The sequence below is a fragment of the Haliotis rubra genome, unplaced genomic scaffold, assembly GCF_003918875.1.
Source record: "Haliotis rubra isolate DU_JTF1 unplaced genomic scaffold, ASM391887v1 Scf8, whole genome shotgun sequence".
NCBI classification, from domain to species: domain Eukaryota; kingdom Metazoa; phylum Mollusca; class Gastropoda; order Lepetellida; family Haliotidae; genus Haliotis; species Haliotis rubra.
In genome coordinates, this window is record NW_025767523.1 from 4,024,786 (window position 1) to 4,044,479 (window position 19,694).

At 38.9% G+C, this 19,694-nt stretch overlaps 1 protein-coding gene across 4 annotated transcripts in view; it reads left to right on the forward strand.

The window, feature by feature from the left end:
* The window catches only part of LOC124261467 (caskin-2-like), a 229,068-nt gene that overhangs the window by 116,830 nt on the left and 92,544 nt on the right, over positions 1 to 19,694 (forward strand). For 3 of the 4 annotated variants that reach the window (XM_046695780.1, XM_046695781.1, XM_046695782.1), the window contains one exon: positions 1,861 to 1,969. In XM_046695780.1, the coding sequence (XP_046551736.1) occupies positions 1,861 to 1,969 (109 nt within the window). Of the gene's footprint in view, positions 1 to 1,860; positions 1,970 to 18,366; positions 18,577 to 19,694 lie in introns of those variants that run through there. The other variant, XM_046695783.1, reaches the window with a different exon arrangement.

The window sequence follows — 19,694 nt, forward strand, 5'->3', positions numbered from 1 at the left end:
AGTCACATGTTGTGCTGAATGCCATGGTGTAGACAGTCACATGTTGTGCTGGATGCCATGGTGTAGACAGTCACATGTTGTGCTGGAATGCCATGGTGCTGGAGACAGTCACATGTTGTGCTGAATGCCATGGTGTAGACAGTCACATGTTGTGCTGGATGCCATGGTGTAGACAGTCACATGGTGTGCTGGATGCCATGGTGTAGACAGTCACATGTTGTGCTGGATGCCATGGTGTAGACAGTCACATGTTGTGCTGGATGCTATGGTGTAGACAGTCACATGTTGTGCTGGATGCTATGGTGTAGACAATCACATGTTGTGCTGAATGCTAATATGACAACAGTCACGTTGTGCTGGATGCTAATATGACGACAGTCACGTTGTGCTGATGCTATGGTGTAGACAGTCATATGTTGTGCTGAATGCTAATATGACGACAGTCACATGTTGTGCTGAATGCCATGGTGTAGACAGTCACCTGTTGTGCTAGATGCTATTGTGTAGACAGTCACATGTTGTGCTAAATGCTATAGTGTAGACAGTCACATGTTGTGGTTCACATGCTGTGCTGGCATACAATGACTGTGTACATTGGCTTTCTGTAGTGCACCACTTGATGACACTTGTGTGTGTTTACCCAGCGGTGTGTACATTCCTATTGTTGACGTCATGACCCAGCTGGCAACTAGCGGTAAACGCAGCATGTCAGGGTGCCATACCTGCATGTCCTCAGCTATACATGCATACAGATCCTTACAAGTCAAGTGTATCAAGTATGCAGTGCTACTATTGTTGATAGGTATGCTGTATTTAAAGTGACTTTGTTTTAGATATACCGCTATTCACCCAGCAGCTTATGGGTACCTGGTAGAATGAGATGATAATGGTTCATATGAATGCCAAAACTTTTAGCTGAAAGGTATATACTATGCTAGTGAGTGAATGAGTGAATATGGCTTTACACCACTGATAGCAATATTCCAGCAATATTACGGCAGGGTACACCAGAAATGGGCTTCACACATTGTACCCATGTGAGGAATCAAACCCAGGTCTTCGATGTGATGAGTCAACACTTTAACCATTAGGCTAACTCACAGATTTACTATTGTAATATATAAGAATCTGTTGTTCTTTGACTTCTTTCACTATTACTTGTCATTTATTTTACAAGTCACAGTTAATATGTTCTCTTACGTTTAATGTATCAATACATCCCTTCATGATACACATTTTGACACAGAGTATCATTATGCACTGGACTTTAAGTAAATTATTACATTTCGAGGTATTAAGTTCTGACAATATTAAACATGGGACTCTCCATTTTGGCCATATTCTGGAACAGATTGAATCTCAAGTATCCTATCCTGCGTAGTTGCACAGTGTGACCTAAATGATCATAAACCATGTGCCCATGGATTGATGATCATGCTATCAGTCATTGGTGTGACTGCTCCAGACTTACGGTTATGAACTTGCATGGTAATCCTGAAGTATTGATGACCCTAACATAAAACAACTTACATTCGGAACTGTATTATTTAATTAGAGAACCATTGTATTTTTTAATGTGTTTTATATCATAACATTCATTTTGAAGCTTATGCTTAGAAATTCATCCCTCTGATATTAATCACATTTGAAAAGTGCCAGGTGGCTTTTTGACCCACTCTTCAAAGTACCCATTGAGAAAATAATATATTCTGTTTGACAAGCTGCTTGTGATGTTATCGTAGAAAACATGACAGAATCCACAAAGCTCAAGAATCTGGTATTTTTAGGTCAAGATGACCTTCTATCTCTCTTACTTCATCAGTTCAGCATTTGATGAAATTACCAACTTGTTATTTCCAGTGTGGCATTGATGTCAACAAGCCCAACTCTTACGACCAGACAGCACTAGACATTGTCAACAAGTTTACAACAACCAGAGCTGCCAAGGAACTCAAACACATACTCAAAGGTAAGAATATACCGTATTTGTATGTATGTATGTATATATATAGACATTTACGACTCCTTACCGTGCCAGCCCAATTTATAGTGAGATATTTCTGTAGCTGCCTGTCCTTAAATAGAACTAAATTGATGCTGTGTAATGACATACTTGCTCCCCTGCTGGAGAGTGGTATTCTGGTTAATGGTTTCGGAGCTGCTGGACTTTGAATTCTGTACAAGAAGTTTGGTGTGTGATGTACTTTTTGTGATTCATTTAGCTATGGAAGTTAATTTTCTATTACCCTGGTGACATGGAGCTGTAGTTTGTTCTTGGTAATTGCAGATTTTTTAGGCTTGTATGAAAGTTACCTGGTAATAGTGTCTTCTATCAGTTTTCCAAGCCAACAGTACAAAAAGTAGTTTAAATGTTAGTAAATATTGCAAATGTAAAATGAAAAGTGACCTGCAGACAATTTTGTTTTCTTTCAAAATTTTCTTGTTGAGAGCCTCAGATCATAAGCTGTTTTGGTTTTTTAACTTTTCAAACTCATAGCAGGTGTGAGGTCGACCTCGAGAAGGTCATTTCAGAAGGCTGTGACTATTTGACATTTTGTGGAGGCGTGAATGCTTTCCATGGTTGACTTTTGACGTTGTGTCGTGATGTAATAAAACTTGGAAACAAAACAATATCCATGAGCTGTGTGCTGCCTATTGTTCCTGTGAGTGAGGAGAAGCATATGGCAGACATTGAGAGGCAATGGTTTATGGTGCTTGTTTGTCCTGGTGTTTTCTAGGTTTACTGAAATCGTGTGTTCAAGTTCTGACATTACACGAGGTTCACTTCTTCTTTTATTTTTCTGAACATTTAAGGCTTCCAGTGATTAATTCACAATGGAGAGCTGCCAAGAATGGTTTTTGTTTGACTATAAATCACTGCTTCAGCCTTATCATGATCGGTCAGGATTAGAATGGTTGTTTAATAGGTCAAGATGATCTCAGTTTCAGAATTGCTCTTGAAATGAATTCATTAAGGGCTGCAACGTTTTTCATTAAAGTAACTCGCCAATTACTAGTATTCAACAGAAGCTGTGAATTCAAAAGTTTCATTGTGAATCGTCAGTCTTTGACTGAAATTACATAGATACACACTTGCTTCCCAGTATGGTAGGATTAATGGTTTTTGAAATTGGGGATTCCATGATCACAATATATAGCTGTTTGGTTTGGTCAACTAGAAGGACATTCAGCTCTCAGTGGATGTTATTTTACTGTGGCAGACTTGGTTGTTGCTTCCAAAAGGGACCTTCTCACATGGTTCATTTTGTCTGAGCCTGTCAATGTGAACCAACCACAAAGTACTTCCACTACTGTGTATTATGTGGCCATGAATTATCAGTCGCTTTCTCTATTTCCCTCTTTTCTGCAGTATGCCTACATTGCATGGTTACAGTAAATCAGTGGAGACGTTGACATGTTTGATTTTATCAAATTTATCGACTGTAGTAGACACTTTTTTGTTTATTCGTCTTTAGCCTCATTAGGGGAACTTTACGAGGGAACACTCTGACTTGGAGCAATGACTGATGTACAAACCTTTATGTCAAGTTTGTGTACTCAGTGTCATATTTGTTAAAAAAAAAAATGAATTGTTTTACATTTCAACAAGTTGATTAATCTGGCACACCCAGAACTGCCCTGAAACATGACTCCAGACTTTTTCTATTTGAGTGTCACATAATGCGTGTATATTACTGTAGACACATGTACAAAACGTTAGACTTACTCAAGCGTGACACGAGTTGCCTAACAAAACACATTCCCTTTTATACCTGTGTAACATAGATCTGTCACTGTGCTTCCCACAGCATACAGCGGTTATTGTCCCATGTGTCCTATTTCTTCACTACAAGTTTGTGTACGTCCTTGCTGCATGTGTTCGCTATTCTTGGATTAACATGTTACTTTCGCAACATTTCTCTGTCGTTGATAAGCAGGCCCTTTCCTCTATGTTCAAATATCCTTCAGAAGGAAAAATATGAAATTCTACAAGGTCAGAAGCCGAGGTCTCAGGTTATAGGTCAGGTTATTAAGTCAGGTATGAGTTTGGATCCAAGGTGACAAATTTCATTTGTTAGGTGTAGTTTTGTGACAGTTACCTGTGAACACCTGAGAAAATTGCTTTTGCAGTGAGATGTCAAAAGTTGTTCCTATATTAATGTGATATTGAGAGACAGGTTGTGTGTAGTGGCCAGTGATACAGTCTGTACAGCAGTCCAAATGGTGATGAAGGTATGTGATGTATTTACATATGAATGCCTCAAGGGTATGCAGGGAGGTTCCTACCTCTCCAGGCTTCACATGTAATCTAGGCCATTTGACAGTGAGTGAGGGAAACTCTCAGTCCACATTGGCATTGTCTGGCCATGTAGCAAAGAAAATGTGTTATGGAATTCATAATTATGTTAGTCATCAGATTTTATAACTCTGTTGAAAAACTCTATCACAATGACAAAATGTGTGTATAACTGAAAGAAGCATGTCATTCCAACTTTCTGCTTTGCTATCATACTCTGGCAGGAATGAGTGAGTGAATTAAGGTATTACGTTGCTTTTAGCAATATTCCAGCAATATCACGGCGGGGACACCAGAAATGGGCTTTAACCACTAGGCTACCCCACTGGATCTACCCTGGCAGGGATCAGTGGGGACAGTAGAGGAGACAAGTGTTTGGGTGGGATAGGTTTCTGTTCATTGCACATTGAAGTAATAATGCTGAATAATGCTGAAACTCCAGTACTCACGAACAAACGAACGATGATTGACAGTTCTGAACAAGGTGGCTGAGGAAGTACAGCTGCCTGATGTTCCTTTAATTAATTTTGTATGTCAGACAGATATTTGTCATCCAGTAATGGATGGGAACTCATGTGAGCTAGAAATAGATGCCTTATTCATAACATGTTGTGGCAACACATGAACAGGTATATTTTCAGTTAAGAATTTTCTGTTGCATCAAGATAAGTTATTTTATTTGAAGTTACAGGGAACACTGATTACCTATTTCCAACAGTCTGACAAACTGAAATATGACGGCAGCCTTGGAGACAGTACTGACAGTAAAGTATATACCAACAACTAGACTTGTGTAATAATGCTCAATAAACAAACACAATGTGCATTGCCCATGAGAACACTTCCAACATGTTGGATGGCTATTGAACCTGAATGTGGACTTCAGCAAGTGGAATCATTTCTAGATGTACTACTTCAGAACAAATTGTATTATATGATATTAATATTATGATATTCACAACTGACTTTTTTAGTTTGTGTACTCTTAGTGTATCCAAGGTTAGAAATTAATTTATATTTTCTCAAGTGCTCAAAAATTATCTGCATCGGAGTTGCCATTAAGTTACCTTAAGTTAAAGATGGTGTTCTTCAAGAAAATGTCACTAGTCTTTTATGAATTTATAGTAGTCTTAGATCAGCAGACTTATGTTGAATTCTTACAATGTCTGTTTTGCTATACTAAATTTCTTTCTTGCTTGTTTTCAATCTTTCATGATCTTGGTGATTTTCAAGTTTTGATGTCATCTTCTTCATTGCCACATCAGAAATGGGTTAGGTGAGCTACATGACCTCATGACTGTATTTTAACTTTGGTTTTGTATGTTTCTTTTCACCAGAAACAATCTTTGGTTAAATGCCTCACACATGATATGCCTCTAAAGGACAATGTTTCTAATAGTAGACAAAGGTATCAATTTATGATATTCTGCCTTTACAATCTGTTACAGGAGGGTGATATATAGGTGATTTAAGGTTGGAGGGAGGTGTTGTGGTAGAAGGCTGAGGGTGATTTAAACTTAGAGGGAGGTGTCGTTATAGAATGGTTTGAGTAATTCTCTGTTCTGGAGAACTTCATGGCTCAGCTTGTTTGCAATGGTTCACAGTGGGTAGACTACTTGAAGATTCATGTAACGTGACTCCATATTGCCAGGGCGCTGCTCACTCTTCTATGGAGATGCACAATCAAATAATGAATGATTACTCACTGTAAACAGATAATAAGTTACCAAAAATAGGGGATGCTACTTCTGCTAAAGGTGAATGCTTCCATTGAAGTCCAGGCTATTTGGGTTATGGGTTGTCACAGTGTGACATGTCATATTAAAAGCTGGAAACAGTTTAATATGTTCTATCTAAGGATTTTCCAAAGAGGCACCTTTGCATGAAAGTTTTTAGGTCTAAAGTAGGGATTGTTCATCAAGTTTGATTTTATGTTGACTTATCATGGTGTAGGAAATACTGGGTTACTGCTTTAAATAGGTCATTACTACAAATGTTTAATGTACAAGGCTGACTGAATGAATCAGATTTATTTATCACTGGTTTCTCTTGTCAAGGTTTGATTATTTACAGTGAGTGAGTGAGTTTAGCTTTACGCCGCACTCAGCAATATTCCAGCTATATGGCGGCAGTCTGTAAATAATCGAGTCTGGACCAGACAATCCAGTGATCAACAGCATGAGCATCGATCTGTGCAATTGGGAACCGATGACATGTGTCAACCAAGTCAGCAAGCCTGACCACCCAATCCCGTTAGTCGCCTCTTACGACAAGCGTAGTCGCCTTTTGTGGCAAGCATGGGTTGCTGAAGACCTATTCTATCCCGGATCGTCATATGAGTAGAACATTGTTCCGTGTGATATTAATAGAAGTACAAATCAACATGTTTATCAATGATTAACAGACAAAACACTGAACATTGTGCATACTGAAATCAACTTGGTTGTGAGTGGCTGTCCAGTATCTCAGGGAGCATCAGGCAGGGGGATATGTAATGGAAGGGGGTCACCAGGTCTCCCCAGTCCATCAGTGTGACTGAAACAACATGTGCCATCCGAAGGTTGATGATGCAGGGAATGGGAGTGGGTCACCATGTGTTTCAAATCCCTCCCCCTCCACAGCCCTCTGTTGATGCAGAGTTTACAATTCTGAAATGTGTGTGTATTAATGCTATCACCTAATTATTTTCATAAAATGTCTATTTGAAGACTTTGAATGGCATTTACAAGTCATACATATCAAGAAGGAAATAAGTGGATGTCAACTTCTGTGATATGTTTCACATATTACAGAAGTTCACCTCCATACATTGCTCCCTTAATATCTATTTAGACTTTACACATAAATAAATACACCCAGAAAGAATATTTCTTCACTAGTTCATTCAAAAAACCCTTGGAATTTCCTAACATCTTGGAAACAAGATTTATGAAGGGAACACCTGAGACTAACCCTAGTTTGGGTTTTGAGATGCCCCCCAAGGTGTTACGACCCTGAGAAAATGTGTACTGGAGGGAAAGGTCCCAAGACAGAAGGCCTGCCTGAGAGAGCTAGGTGCTAGCTCTGTGTTGGTGTGTAACACATACACGTGGATCAGGGAGCTCGGTAATCCCCAGGGGGAGACAGTTGGCAGCATTTTCAGGTGCCCTTCCTGAAAGTTTGGATTTTTACTGTCCTCCTGTTTCCGTGAGTTTCACCTTTCGAGTGAGTATTTTGTCCTTGTCTCCCTCTTTCTTTGTATCTGCTTTGGTTTATTCAGTGATAAAGCATTTATCAGTCAGGGGATTGGAATGAAGGATTGTCAATGTTTGTATGGATATTTGGAAGGGCAGCTTGGTCAGGTTGGCTAAAGTGATTGACGGTTCAGGTATTGTGTTTTCTTTGGACAATTGACAACAATATCATCGCTACTTCTATTCAAGACAGACATGGGGGCTATTTCAAAACTAATTTGAACATGATAATTGGTCTTTAATATTAAGAATTGTGTTGTATGTTATTCCTAATGCATGACAAGAATCTGAAATGTGTTAAGACGAGTATTTTAGAAGTAAAACAATCGATTTCTGTGGTTTTAGTAATTTGTCTAGCTGTATGGAGGTCTAACAGTTACATTTTGAAATCGGTCTTTGTCATTTCACGTTCGCATTGTGTATTATTTTGTGCCCTAATACAGCTAGCAAACATCTGCAGAGGGGGAACTTTTCAGCTTTGAATTTCATGGTATCGAGGCATTAGTATTGGCACTGTTATACCTACAAGATGGCTGTTCACACTACAGAAGTCATAATGTATGTCAAGGTAGATGCTGATGATAGTTTTTTAATATATTTCAGCAGTCATTTTTTTTATAATGCCATAAACTTCAGAACATTTACTTGACTGTATGTACATTTTTAGTAGATTTTAATCTGAATATGGACTGAAATAGTTTACCTGACCTGGGCTTCAGTCAACTGTCTAGGGTCACCGACTGTGTATAGCTGGCTGTGTTGGGAAGGACTTATGTAGTTAACTGAAATGGTTACCTGTTTCAGTGTTCATATTGTCACATTGGTGTCATGTTACAGTGTGGACACACTGTATGGTTATGGTGTATGTGGTGTTCGTTTCGCCTTACCAATCACATATTTTAGGCTCTTACGTCAGTCTACAGGTCCCACGATTTTTGTCATATACAGATGAAACTTAGGATTTAAGAATTATTGGTATTAAAGATTTTGCTCCAGTTTCCTGTAGTTTCATATGAAGCAGTGATTGAGGATTAACAGGATCAAACTATCTGAGTATCCCAGAAGGATATTTTATCACTGCTTACTGTGTCCTCTCAACACATCCAGCACAGGGTGGTATAACTTTATATATTCACTTACTGCATGAGTGGCCAGCTCGGTGGGGAATGGGGTGATACGACGACATGTGTCACTTTGTGTCATCAGGATCCTAGTGTACTGTCAGCCAATGTAGACACACCCATTGTTGGCCAACTATACAATCACAGACCCTGTAGGGTGCAGTCCAGAATATTCCTGATGGTGTCTTGTAATATGGTCTGAAGTGCTGTCACCTCAGTTCAACATAAAGCATCTGTTGAAATTAGTTCGAACTTTATAAAATTTATGTGTTTGGCAATAAAACTTTTGTTTTGAAGTTATATATCAGCTCCATGACCATAGATATTTTTGTGTGCAGTAAATTGTCCCACGAGTGTAATTTTGGAAAGTGATGGAATTCATAAAACACTATAGCTGCACACATGCATCAGATAACTGCTGAAAGGCTGACTTAATTTTCGTTGTACAAAATAACTTGAAAACTTTAATTGTTCCCTAGAGAGTTGTCCCAGGGAGCCAAGTGTTTTCTATAGTATGTATTGAGTTGTGTGGGGCTTGACATGGAAGTCATGTATGTAGAGACTTCTCTGTAAGTTCTTTCTGGTTCACGTGGGAAACACAAGTGATCGGACACATATACAGATCACTAAGGTAAGACATTTGTCCTGTACACAGTTGGCATCTGGGAACCAACACAGCTACAAAGAGACAGCCAGATGATGTCCTCTGACCCGTTCCACAAAGCGATCATAGCGCCCGACTCTCATAGACATGTGTTAAAGTATGGGCGGAACGATTGACTGTGATCACTTTGTGGAACATTGCCCTCTTATTATCTTCAGCTAGTTTCCTGTACTTGGGCTAGAACATATAATACAGTGATGCAAATTACTTGTAGAGTGAAGATATATAGTTTTTACTGAGGTTACAAATAGGGTTGATTGATACGTGAGTTTAGTTTGACGCTACGCTCAGCAATATTCCACCTATATTGCAGCAGTCTGTAAATAATCGAGTCTGGACCAGACAATCCAGTGATCAACATCATGAGCATCAATCTACTCAATTTGGATATGGTGACATGTGTCAGCGAGCCTGACCACCCGATCCCATTAGTCGTCTCTTACAACAAGTAAGGGTTACCGGGTTGATTGACACAATAGCTGCTTCATAGATGTTGCCTGTATGGATGACCTCCAGGGTAATATTTAAAATGTGATCGTAAAGTTCTAAGGTACCCCAATTCACTGAACAGAGTTGTATCCCTTATGTGTCCCAGAAATGAGTGATGATTTGAAATCCCAGATTGTGTTTCCTTATTTGTCAGCACTATGCTCATTCTTGTTATTCTTCCCCCCCGAAGTGGAAGAAAAAGACCAGCATCCCTTAGGCCTTCCACCCATGTCAGGCTGATATAACTGAAGTACTGTTTTAAAACCGAATTTAACCTACTTATTGACGACAATATTGACATGGTGTCTGGCCTCAAGTCTTGAGTGGCATGGTTTTGTTCACAATCACTGTGGTACCTGCAAGACCAGTATGTCCTCAACTGCTGTTCAAAAGTCGATTTAACATAAAAATTAGAATGATGGTTGTGAAATGTTCAAGTAAAAACTTTCAATTCTGATACTAACAGGTCTTGCCTCCTTCTAGTCTGTCTCACATTCCCTGAACCATATTCATTTCCCTTCTGCCAAGAACTACTGTATTTTAAGAGCTCTAGATGAAGTAAGTCTAGATTTTCCGAAGGTTCTGAATCCCCCAGCTTACTGGAGCTCCTTTTCAATTTAAATAGTCATCTGTTTCCTTCAAAAGTATATATTTTCAGAAACTAAGCATTAGCCTACCACCTAGTCTGTCTCACAGTCCCTGAACCACATTAATTTCCCTACTGCCAAGCCCTCTCTGCAGGCTAAAGCCCTAAATAAAGCAAGTTTAGATTTCCTCAGGTTCAGAATCTCTGGTCTCCCTAGGGCTCCTTTTCAATATAAATGGGCTTGTTTGTTACTATCAAAAGTATATATTTTCAGAAACTAAGCATTAGCCTACCACCCTGAACCTCTGAATTTGTGTGTGGTGCTTGTTGGGAGGTTATGTTGCCAGCTGTCTGGACAGGGGAAGCTGCTTAAAATCAGTCTGGTGTAGAGCTCCCAAGACATTGTTTGTATACCATGCGCTGCTCCAAGACATTGACTCTACATTCTTCAATACAGGGTCTTATTTATTTGTTCCAAATAGACCAATTTGTCTGTGTTTAATGCCCTACTATATTGTGCCTTTAACACACAACAAACTCATTTTCTCCCCATTACGTTCCAAACAGAAGGTCCATTAATCCTGAGTTAGGTATTCGATGGTGGTGGTAGTGAAATGCAGCTGAAATTAACGAGGTGATGTCTCAATCATTATCAGTCAGTGGAGGGTTTTATGTGGGTCTGGTGTGGGACGAGCTTTTCAAGATGGCTCCAAAATTAAATATAGTTCACGGGGTTACACATAAGGTGGGCTCCTACTGGCTTATCATTAGGAAGCCTCAATAGTTACTTAATTGATTTGAAATGCCTATTACTCCAAGTGTGCAATGGCCCACTAATGTCGACTGATGCGTGAAATGAACGAGATTCTTAAGATTTGATGAGCAACTTTTAGCATTTCCCATATTATTTTCCATATTGGTTTGTCAATGATTCTGTGTTGAACTCTATTAACTCTTTTCCTTCCTGTCTTAAGAAAATTGCGTTTCATCTTTTGGTATTTTTAAAAAAAACACAAATGAACCATTGATGTCAAATATTGACAGTCTCATGTTCACTAGCATTAGGAAGGGAAACTGTTAAAATTGTTTGTAACATGTCTTTTAGGAAATGAAGGAGTGATTGTAAAAGTATACCGCTACGTATACAAGTTATCATGTTAGTGTCGTTTTGACAGTATATATCCTGTGTTAGGAATATACATTGTAATTTGTAAAATCATTGGTGATTAAAAAGAAGAAAGTATATTTGAAATGAGATCTTCATGTTACATGTTATAGATATGCAAATTATGGAATTACAAAATTGTTATTCAGGATTTATGTTTTGTAAATTTCCAGTAAAAATCTAAAGACAATCATCAGTGAGACAGACTTAAGTGAAAACAATAGTATATTTATTGTGAGGAGGAATAACAGGCCAACTAGAACAAATCGTCTCATGCGCAACACGCCTGCACAACACTGCTATCTTTTATAAAACAAAATTGGGATGTGCATCCTGCATGAACTTTTAAACCTTGATAAGATCTGAGATGGTTGATGTCTGGACCCAAGGGGGTAAGGGTGGGGGTCCTCTCATAAAGACTGCTAGACCTCTGAGAGCCCCCCACACACTGGGCCCTGTGTCACCCCTGCAGTGAGAGGCACTGATCATCAAGCTTGATTTACTGGATTAAAAACATCAATGGCTGACAGCTAATTGCCCAGGTCCGCTTGATCCAGGAAGGTTGTAGGCCTGATAGTGGTTTAGTAGGTAAGGAAACCAACTTGATTGTCTTAATTACGGACATCTGGTTGAAAGTTGTCTTGGGAATATAGCATATGCCTTGTTCCAACACTGACAAATGATGCAAGATGTTGGATTTGTCAACCACAGAAGGCTTGACCTTAATTTTTGTGAGAATTAATAATGCATATGTTTGTCTGCTTGAGTTCATTTGTATGCATGAAACACATGTCTGTAAGCAGGTTAATGACATACATTGCTGATGAAGGAAACATTTATTGTTTTTCAGTTTAGGCATTAATGTAGTTCTAGTTACAAAGAGATATAGTATAATATAATATTTACATTTCAATGTATAAAACTGTTATTAATCATAAATAAACAGTTTCATATAATGAACATATATCATGTAAATTTTTTGCAAATATTATGCGAAATTGTCATTATTCATAATACCTGTCATACACATTGTGTTTCTAAGTGATGTGGGGTTTCACCAAGGTGGTAAATGTCTAAAGACCTGCATCACTTCGTTCTTTACTACCACATTAAATTAACACATAATCATAATAATATAGATGGAATATTGTTAAAAGTAAAGTTGCTTGCTGTTCATACACTCACAAAACCTGTGGCGATTCTGGTTACCATTATAGGTCCCTTCTGTCGAAAGGTTAGGGAAATCAGTCACTGTGCCTTTTTGCATATCATCATATAGAGTTGACCAATGCTCATGATGTCAGTTATTACTTATATATAGCTCACTGTCATATAGCTGAAATATTGCTGAGTCAGCATTAAACACTAAACAAACATGACCACGTTTTGCCAACCGAGATGGTTGTTAATGCAGTTGGTTTCAGTGTGAGTGTATTAACCAGATTATGAAGGTATTACAGAATTTCATCATACAAGTTTCTGCCTCAGCCAGTTGCATCTGTGTACCTGAGGTCACAATGACCCAACGAGGTCAGTGTGTGTCCAGGTAGACCTTAATGTAAACAAGGTGACAGCAGGTCATGCCTGGCTCGTCAGCCACCAGGTAAAGGGGACTACATCAGTGATCCAGCACCCACATGACTCACCCAGGGCAAGTGGAGATAGTGTGTACGTGAGAACTGAACTGCCATACTACGGGGCAGATGTAGAAGGGCCATTCAAGGGGGATCATTTTCTGTTTTGATCTTTGATAAACACATGCTTCTACTTGCTGGTCCAAAATGTTCTTCTGGCTCGGTGTATGCATTATGCACTGACACAATGCCGTCTACAGGACAACAAGGTTAAATACACATTAAAAACTCTCATATTGTCTTGGACTTTGACGTACAGCCAGGAGTGCACATTTTGTTGTGGTCTGTTCTATGTTGAACATACAAGTTGGATAGGGAATATATACTTAGTTATATCATGTTGAGGTAGGTCCTGTATGTTACATCTCCAATTAATATCAGGGTTTACAGCTCAAATGACTTTAAATCTTTAGATGAGACAGAAGCAGTTGGGGGTGAAACTTTGCACCTACTGACATGCCATGTTTCATTTCTCAATATCGATTTATCATTTGTATATTGGAATTGTAAATTTAGTTTGTGTGTATCTTTCATAAAGGGATTGATGTTGTTTTGTGATTGTATTCTATTGTTAGAAAGTCCTGATTTAATGGGCTAAAGTTTATAAGGACTCCATTTGGTAGTTTATGTTATGTTTGGATGGTTTTGTTTTTGTTGATTTATGTACTTGTTTATAGTTGTTTTCTTGGTGAAAGTCATTTCATGTCATATTAATGTACTTGACGTGCATTGATCATGTCTTACTGTTAGTTCAACTTCAGTGTAAAGTTAGTCAATATCTCAGGGTGGTAGGCTTACAAAGGAAAATAAGCAAAGCAAAGTACATCTGAAACATGGCAATGTCAAGGCGACTTTTCCGATTTCGTATTGAAATATGTTATCTTTATATCAGTATGGTTGACGTCATTATGTTGTCTCGGTAATGTGTAGTCAATAAATAGTTTTTATGTCAAGACAGAGATAGACTTACAAGCATATGTTTACATACCGTATCTTAATAATCTAGTCGAATGACTCACAATACTATCGACATATAATTTCATACACGTTGGTCTTGCCTGTTTGTATGTAATTCTCATCCAGATCACGTCCCAGCTGGTTCAAAACATGTTACGACATTAATCTGCCTTCATTACATTGACTGTCTTATGATGTGGCATGTCAGCCTCTCTTCCAAGACACATTCGGACGTGCATGGGATTACTAAATTGTTATGTTTGTGTGACAAAAAATTCAAATCACGACCTGTGATGGACAAAATGGTATTTATTATAGGGTAATCAAGTGATGTCTCAGTTTAACAAGATAAACAAGAGACGAAGATTTGTGAATGTTTATTTAATCGTAAGTGTGAACAAGCATTCTCATGGTTATATTGGTGAGGACTATTGTGTCTATAGATTACGTGACGGCCTTTAGTTCTGGGTTATCATAATGCAATCTCTACCGGAGTAATGACCTGGCATGCTGTTGATAATTGTAGTTAGCGTTGCACCTGTGTGTTGTACATGCCGTCTCGATTCCTGAAATGCATTGCCGAGAGTGAAAAGTACATGATTTATGACCAGAGAATTGGACCATAAAGGGGAAATGTCTTCAAGTTGAGCCCCTTACTGGAGAGGTTGTGCCTGGAACAGCGTGTTATGAACAAGTCACTGACAGCTCGCCATATTGCTTGGACACAGGTGTTTGTTGAAATAGATGACTTTTATAGTGAAATTAACATGATAGGTTAAATGGTAAGCACCTGTAAATAGTATGTGGCTTCTGTGTTGGCATAATGTTGCTGAAAGTTTAAGCTCATTGCTTCTTTAAATGAGACAAAACTAAACCCAGTTTGACCTCATCAGTTACTTCTTTAGTGTTCTCAGTTTGATCATTTATTTTCTCTGAACCAACAGTTTATTTATTTATCAAGTTTGTGCATATCATTTTGTTCAAAGAGGTAATGTTAAGTACCAATTTTTTTATTTGACATCCAGGTGTTTAGGTCTTGTTTGTGAGTGTTATTTCAATAAAGCATCGCCTTCGGGGGGGAGAATATGATGTACACTTCATGAGTTTATGATTAAGCCGCCATGTGCCTTTCAAGAAAATATATGATGCTTACCTTTAGTGGATAGTCTTAATGAGTTAAAGCAGTGTTCCAGTTGAGTTAAACGATCTTACCATACAGCTCTGTTGTGTTCATGGCATCTCCATAACCCATCTTATATGTTAATACTTAATTAATGTTGATCATTTTGAGATGCTCCCTTGATGAGATTTGACCCTTAACCTTCTATCAGGATGATCACATGCATCTATTGTTTATCTACTTAGGAACCTGAGAGTTACCTCCCTTGAGCCATGTGTCTCCCTTTTGGCAACAAGTGCAAACGATAAGGCACATATCATAGATCATTGCTGTGAAATATGATGAGAGTCTTTACAGCTAACATTAGCACATGTTTTAAGTGGATGTAGGCACAGAAACTCAACTTTGTACTGTCTATCAGGATGTGTTGATCAATTAAAAATTGATAAATTTGATGGCTGTAGCTATCAAGTTGATCATCATCTTGCAGTTACCCTATCTCAATTTAATGTTCATCGTTGATAAACATTGCTTTGAAAAAAAATTCACCAACTTTTTAACTTTTTTTTATCTCTACGATATATAAACAGTAAATATCTTTTTGAAAGTGTGAAAGTAAAGAGATCATTAAAGATGGAAAAACAGATATTTTTAGGTTGGTAAATCATCACTGCTGTCTACATATCTCATTGTTTGAACAAACTTTCGAAGATGAATTCTCGACAGGTTCTTTTTATGAGACTGTAGCTTACGTCTGATAGTAAAGGTGTACTAACAAACCTCGGCGGAACTAATAAGATTCCGATGGAAAGACGCTCTCATTGCGTCATGAGTAAAGAATCTGTATGTCCATGAATTTAGCAGGCAATTAGTCAAGGGATGCCGTCTTTGAATGCCAAAACAAAGATGTTTAGGCGGTAAACATTTTGGTGTAATTAGAGTATTTTGGGAGAAGATTGTAATGAGGAATTTAGGAAGAAATGTGCTTTACACCTGTGAGGAGAGCTTCAAGATTCTCCAGATATCTGTAAACAGGCGAATGAAGGATTTGTCTAGCATGTTTCACACATTTTGTTCAATTGAAGGGGTCTCGTGTGGCAGATCTGGTGTCGGTTCCATACCAAGATGCATAGCTCTGTTGGCTTGAAAGAGACAAAATGTTGAAGTCTTCTTCCAACTATTCCAGATTGTAATGTTTTTATGATCAAATATGATTCATCAGTTACCTTGTACAAGTGCTATGATCCCTTACAAATGTCTGTAATCAGTTTTGCCAAAAAATGTGGTATTTGTGTGCAAGATTTTGAGTTATTCCTGTCACTGTCTGTAAACAATTGTACATATTTTTCATTATTATGGAACCAAGCATTTTTGTTGGACATGGAGTTTTGAATAATAGAGGTTCTTTGACATGCTATTCAATGAAAGTACAGGAAGAAAATGACCAAATTTTGCTAATGATGGGTTGGAAGAACTGATTATGGCCAATGATGGAAGCCATGTTTCTGTTCCAAGCAGTGTCATCAACCTTGCCTATATGTGTGGTTGCTCATAATTATCATCAGGCTGAATAGGAGCCCGTGGTGTAGCTTGTGGTTGAAGTTTTCACTCACCATCGCCAAGGCCTGGGCATCTATCTAATTAGATTGAAACATTTGTATATTCATTCAGTTTCTGTAGAAGAAGTGAGTTAGCAGTGGTATAACAGAGTGGAACGGGCAGACAGTTAGTGGTGGTGATACAGGGTGGACCTGACAGTTAGTGATGGTGATACAGGGTGGACCAAACAGTCAGTGATGGTGATACAGGGTGGACCAAACAGTCAGTGATGGTGATACAGGGTGGACCTGACAGTTAGTGATGGTGATACAGAGTGGAACTGACAATTAGTGATGATGATACAGGGTGAACAAGACAGTCAGTGATGGTGATACAGGGTGGACCAGACAATTAGTGATGGTGATACAGGGTGGACCAGACAGTTAGTGATGGTGATACAGGGTGGACCTGACAGTTAGTGATGGTGATACAGGGTGGACCTGACAGTTAGTGATGGTGATACAGGGTGTGGACCTGACAGTTAGTGATGGTGATACAGGGTAGACCTGACAGTTAGTGATGGTGATACAGGGTGGACCTGACAGTCAGTGATGGTGATACAGGGTGGACCAGACAGTTAGTGATGGTGATACAGGGTGGACCTGACAGTTAGTGATGGTGATACAGGGTGGACCAGTGATGGTGACAGTCAGTGATGGTGATACAGGGTGGACCAGACAGTCAGTGATGGTGATACAGGGTGGAACTGACGGTGATACAGGGTGGAACTGACAGTTAGTGATGGTCAGGGTAGTGATGGTGATGGTGATACAGGTGGACCTGACGGTCAGTTAGTGATGGTGATACAGGGTGGACCTGACAGTCAGTGATGGTGATACAGGGTGGACCTGACAGTTAGTGATGGTGATACAGGGTGGACCTGACAGTTAGTGATGGTGATACAGGGTGGAACTGACAGTTAGTGGTGGTGATACAGGGTGGACCTGACAGTTAGTGATGGTGATACAGGGTGAAACTGACAGTTAGTGATTTTGATACAGGGTGGAACTGACGGTCAGTTGGCATGGTACACAAGCTAAGAAGTCCTGCTCTTGTTGAAGCAGTAATTCCTTCATCTACCTATTGAATATATAGTCCCTGTTTAATTCTTTGTGAGCTGAATTGTTTTAGGTCTGTTGTTGTTCACACCTGAAATTAAAAATCAGCCCTTAAAAGGAAAAGTCTCTTTCCCTTGTGGCCTTGAGAAAACCTGCAAACCACATTTATTTTCCTCCCTGATACAAACTCCTGTAAAAGCAATCACCTCATTAAAATCTAGTTTTCCCCCCGGAAATAAACACTGGAGTAAACTTGAAATATTTCAGATCTGTAAGCTCAAAATCAGATAAATAGGAATAAACGCCAAACCACAAGTTTTCCCATGAAGTGCAGAGTGCATCTCTAAGCATCCAAGACGATATGCGAGGAGACGATATGCTGAGGAACACTGTGGTGGTTTATTTTTACCCTGCTTCTATTCCTGACCTCCAAACTCTCAGAGAGGGGGCCAACTGGCCTTGTGAAATTGGCAGGCGTAGGTATCACAGTGGCCGCAACTTACAACAACACTGTGTAGATGTTGAGGCAGCCTGGATTTACCCCCAGCATGAGATAATATCCCATATCTGATACGAGATGAAGTTTTGCCTGCCACAGTGCCTGGTCGGCAAAAACTGTGTGAACTGCGCAGGACCCAATCAAACCTCACAAGGTAAGGTGGTTGTTTTATCAAAGGGGCGCAGGGAGAGGGAGAAATCCCTTATCTCGTAAAAAAAACTTGATGCCCTGTACAGGATGTGGTACTTTTAGCCAAGTTTGATAAGGTGGACTCATTATGAGATTCCTGATGGTGTTTTGTCCCAGTAAGTCAGTGATGGTTTCCTTGACAACTCTGTTTGTTCCGTGTCATGGTTGTCAATGACAGACAGAGTGACACGATGGGATGTATGTTTCCATGACGTATGTTATTGATGACTTTGTCACGTAACTGAATATGATAGCTCATTGCGGTTTGACATTGCAAATCAATATTTGTTTGACATATCCCATCAATTGTTTCAATGAAGCTAGTTTTGCTTGTCATCAGAACACCCCAAAAAACATCAACGTTAAGATAAATGTTATCATTTCATTTGACAATTTTATCTTCAGAAACTCCTTATTAAAAGAATAAATCCATACCCAGGAAAAGAAATAGGACTTGGCATGCTGAAGAATGTTTAGACATCTGATATGTTATGACAGTAGGTTTAAAGAAATTGGCATCCTGTAATAAATGACCATCTTGTCATGTGGGTGAAATGTCAGATATACGATATAGATTGTGGATTGTATTGGTGTGTCATCCTGACCAGACAACATGTGCTACCTACCAACAACACTGGCAATGTGTTTCTGATCATAGAATGATGTAAACAGTCACCAGGTCAAACAGAAGATGTCATCACTAGCACTAGGGGGTGGCTAGGGGCAGGATATATACAGCCATAATTACCAGGGGTGATGCTTGTGTTACATCAGTAATAATATGTGTAATGATATTGTGCTTGCGTCCATACCCGTGGTGCATGGTCCAAGCACTAACATAATTACCCTGGGGCCACATCATCATCTCACCCTACCAGGTACCCATATTCTGTTTGATGTAACAGCATAATCACAAGACAAGTAATGTGTTTGCATTTATAGATGATAAGAAGCTTGTGTCAGTGTCATAAATACATTCCTTGTAGTTTTTTTTGATAGTTTGTAGGAAGATATTAGCATTGTTTAAAGATAACCGCTAGAATGTGTATTGGCTTAATGGAGATTAACAAGTGATTGATATTA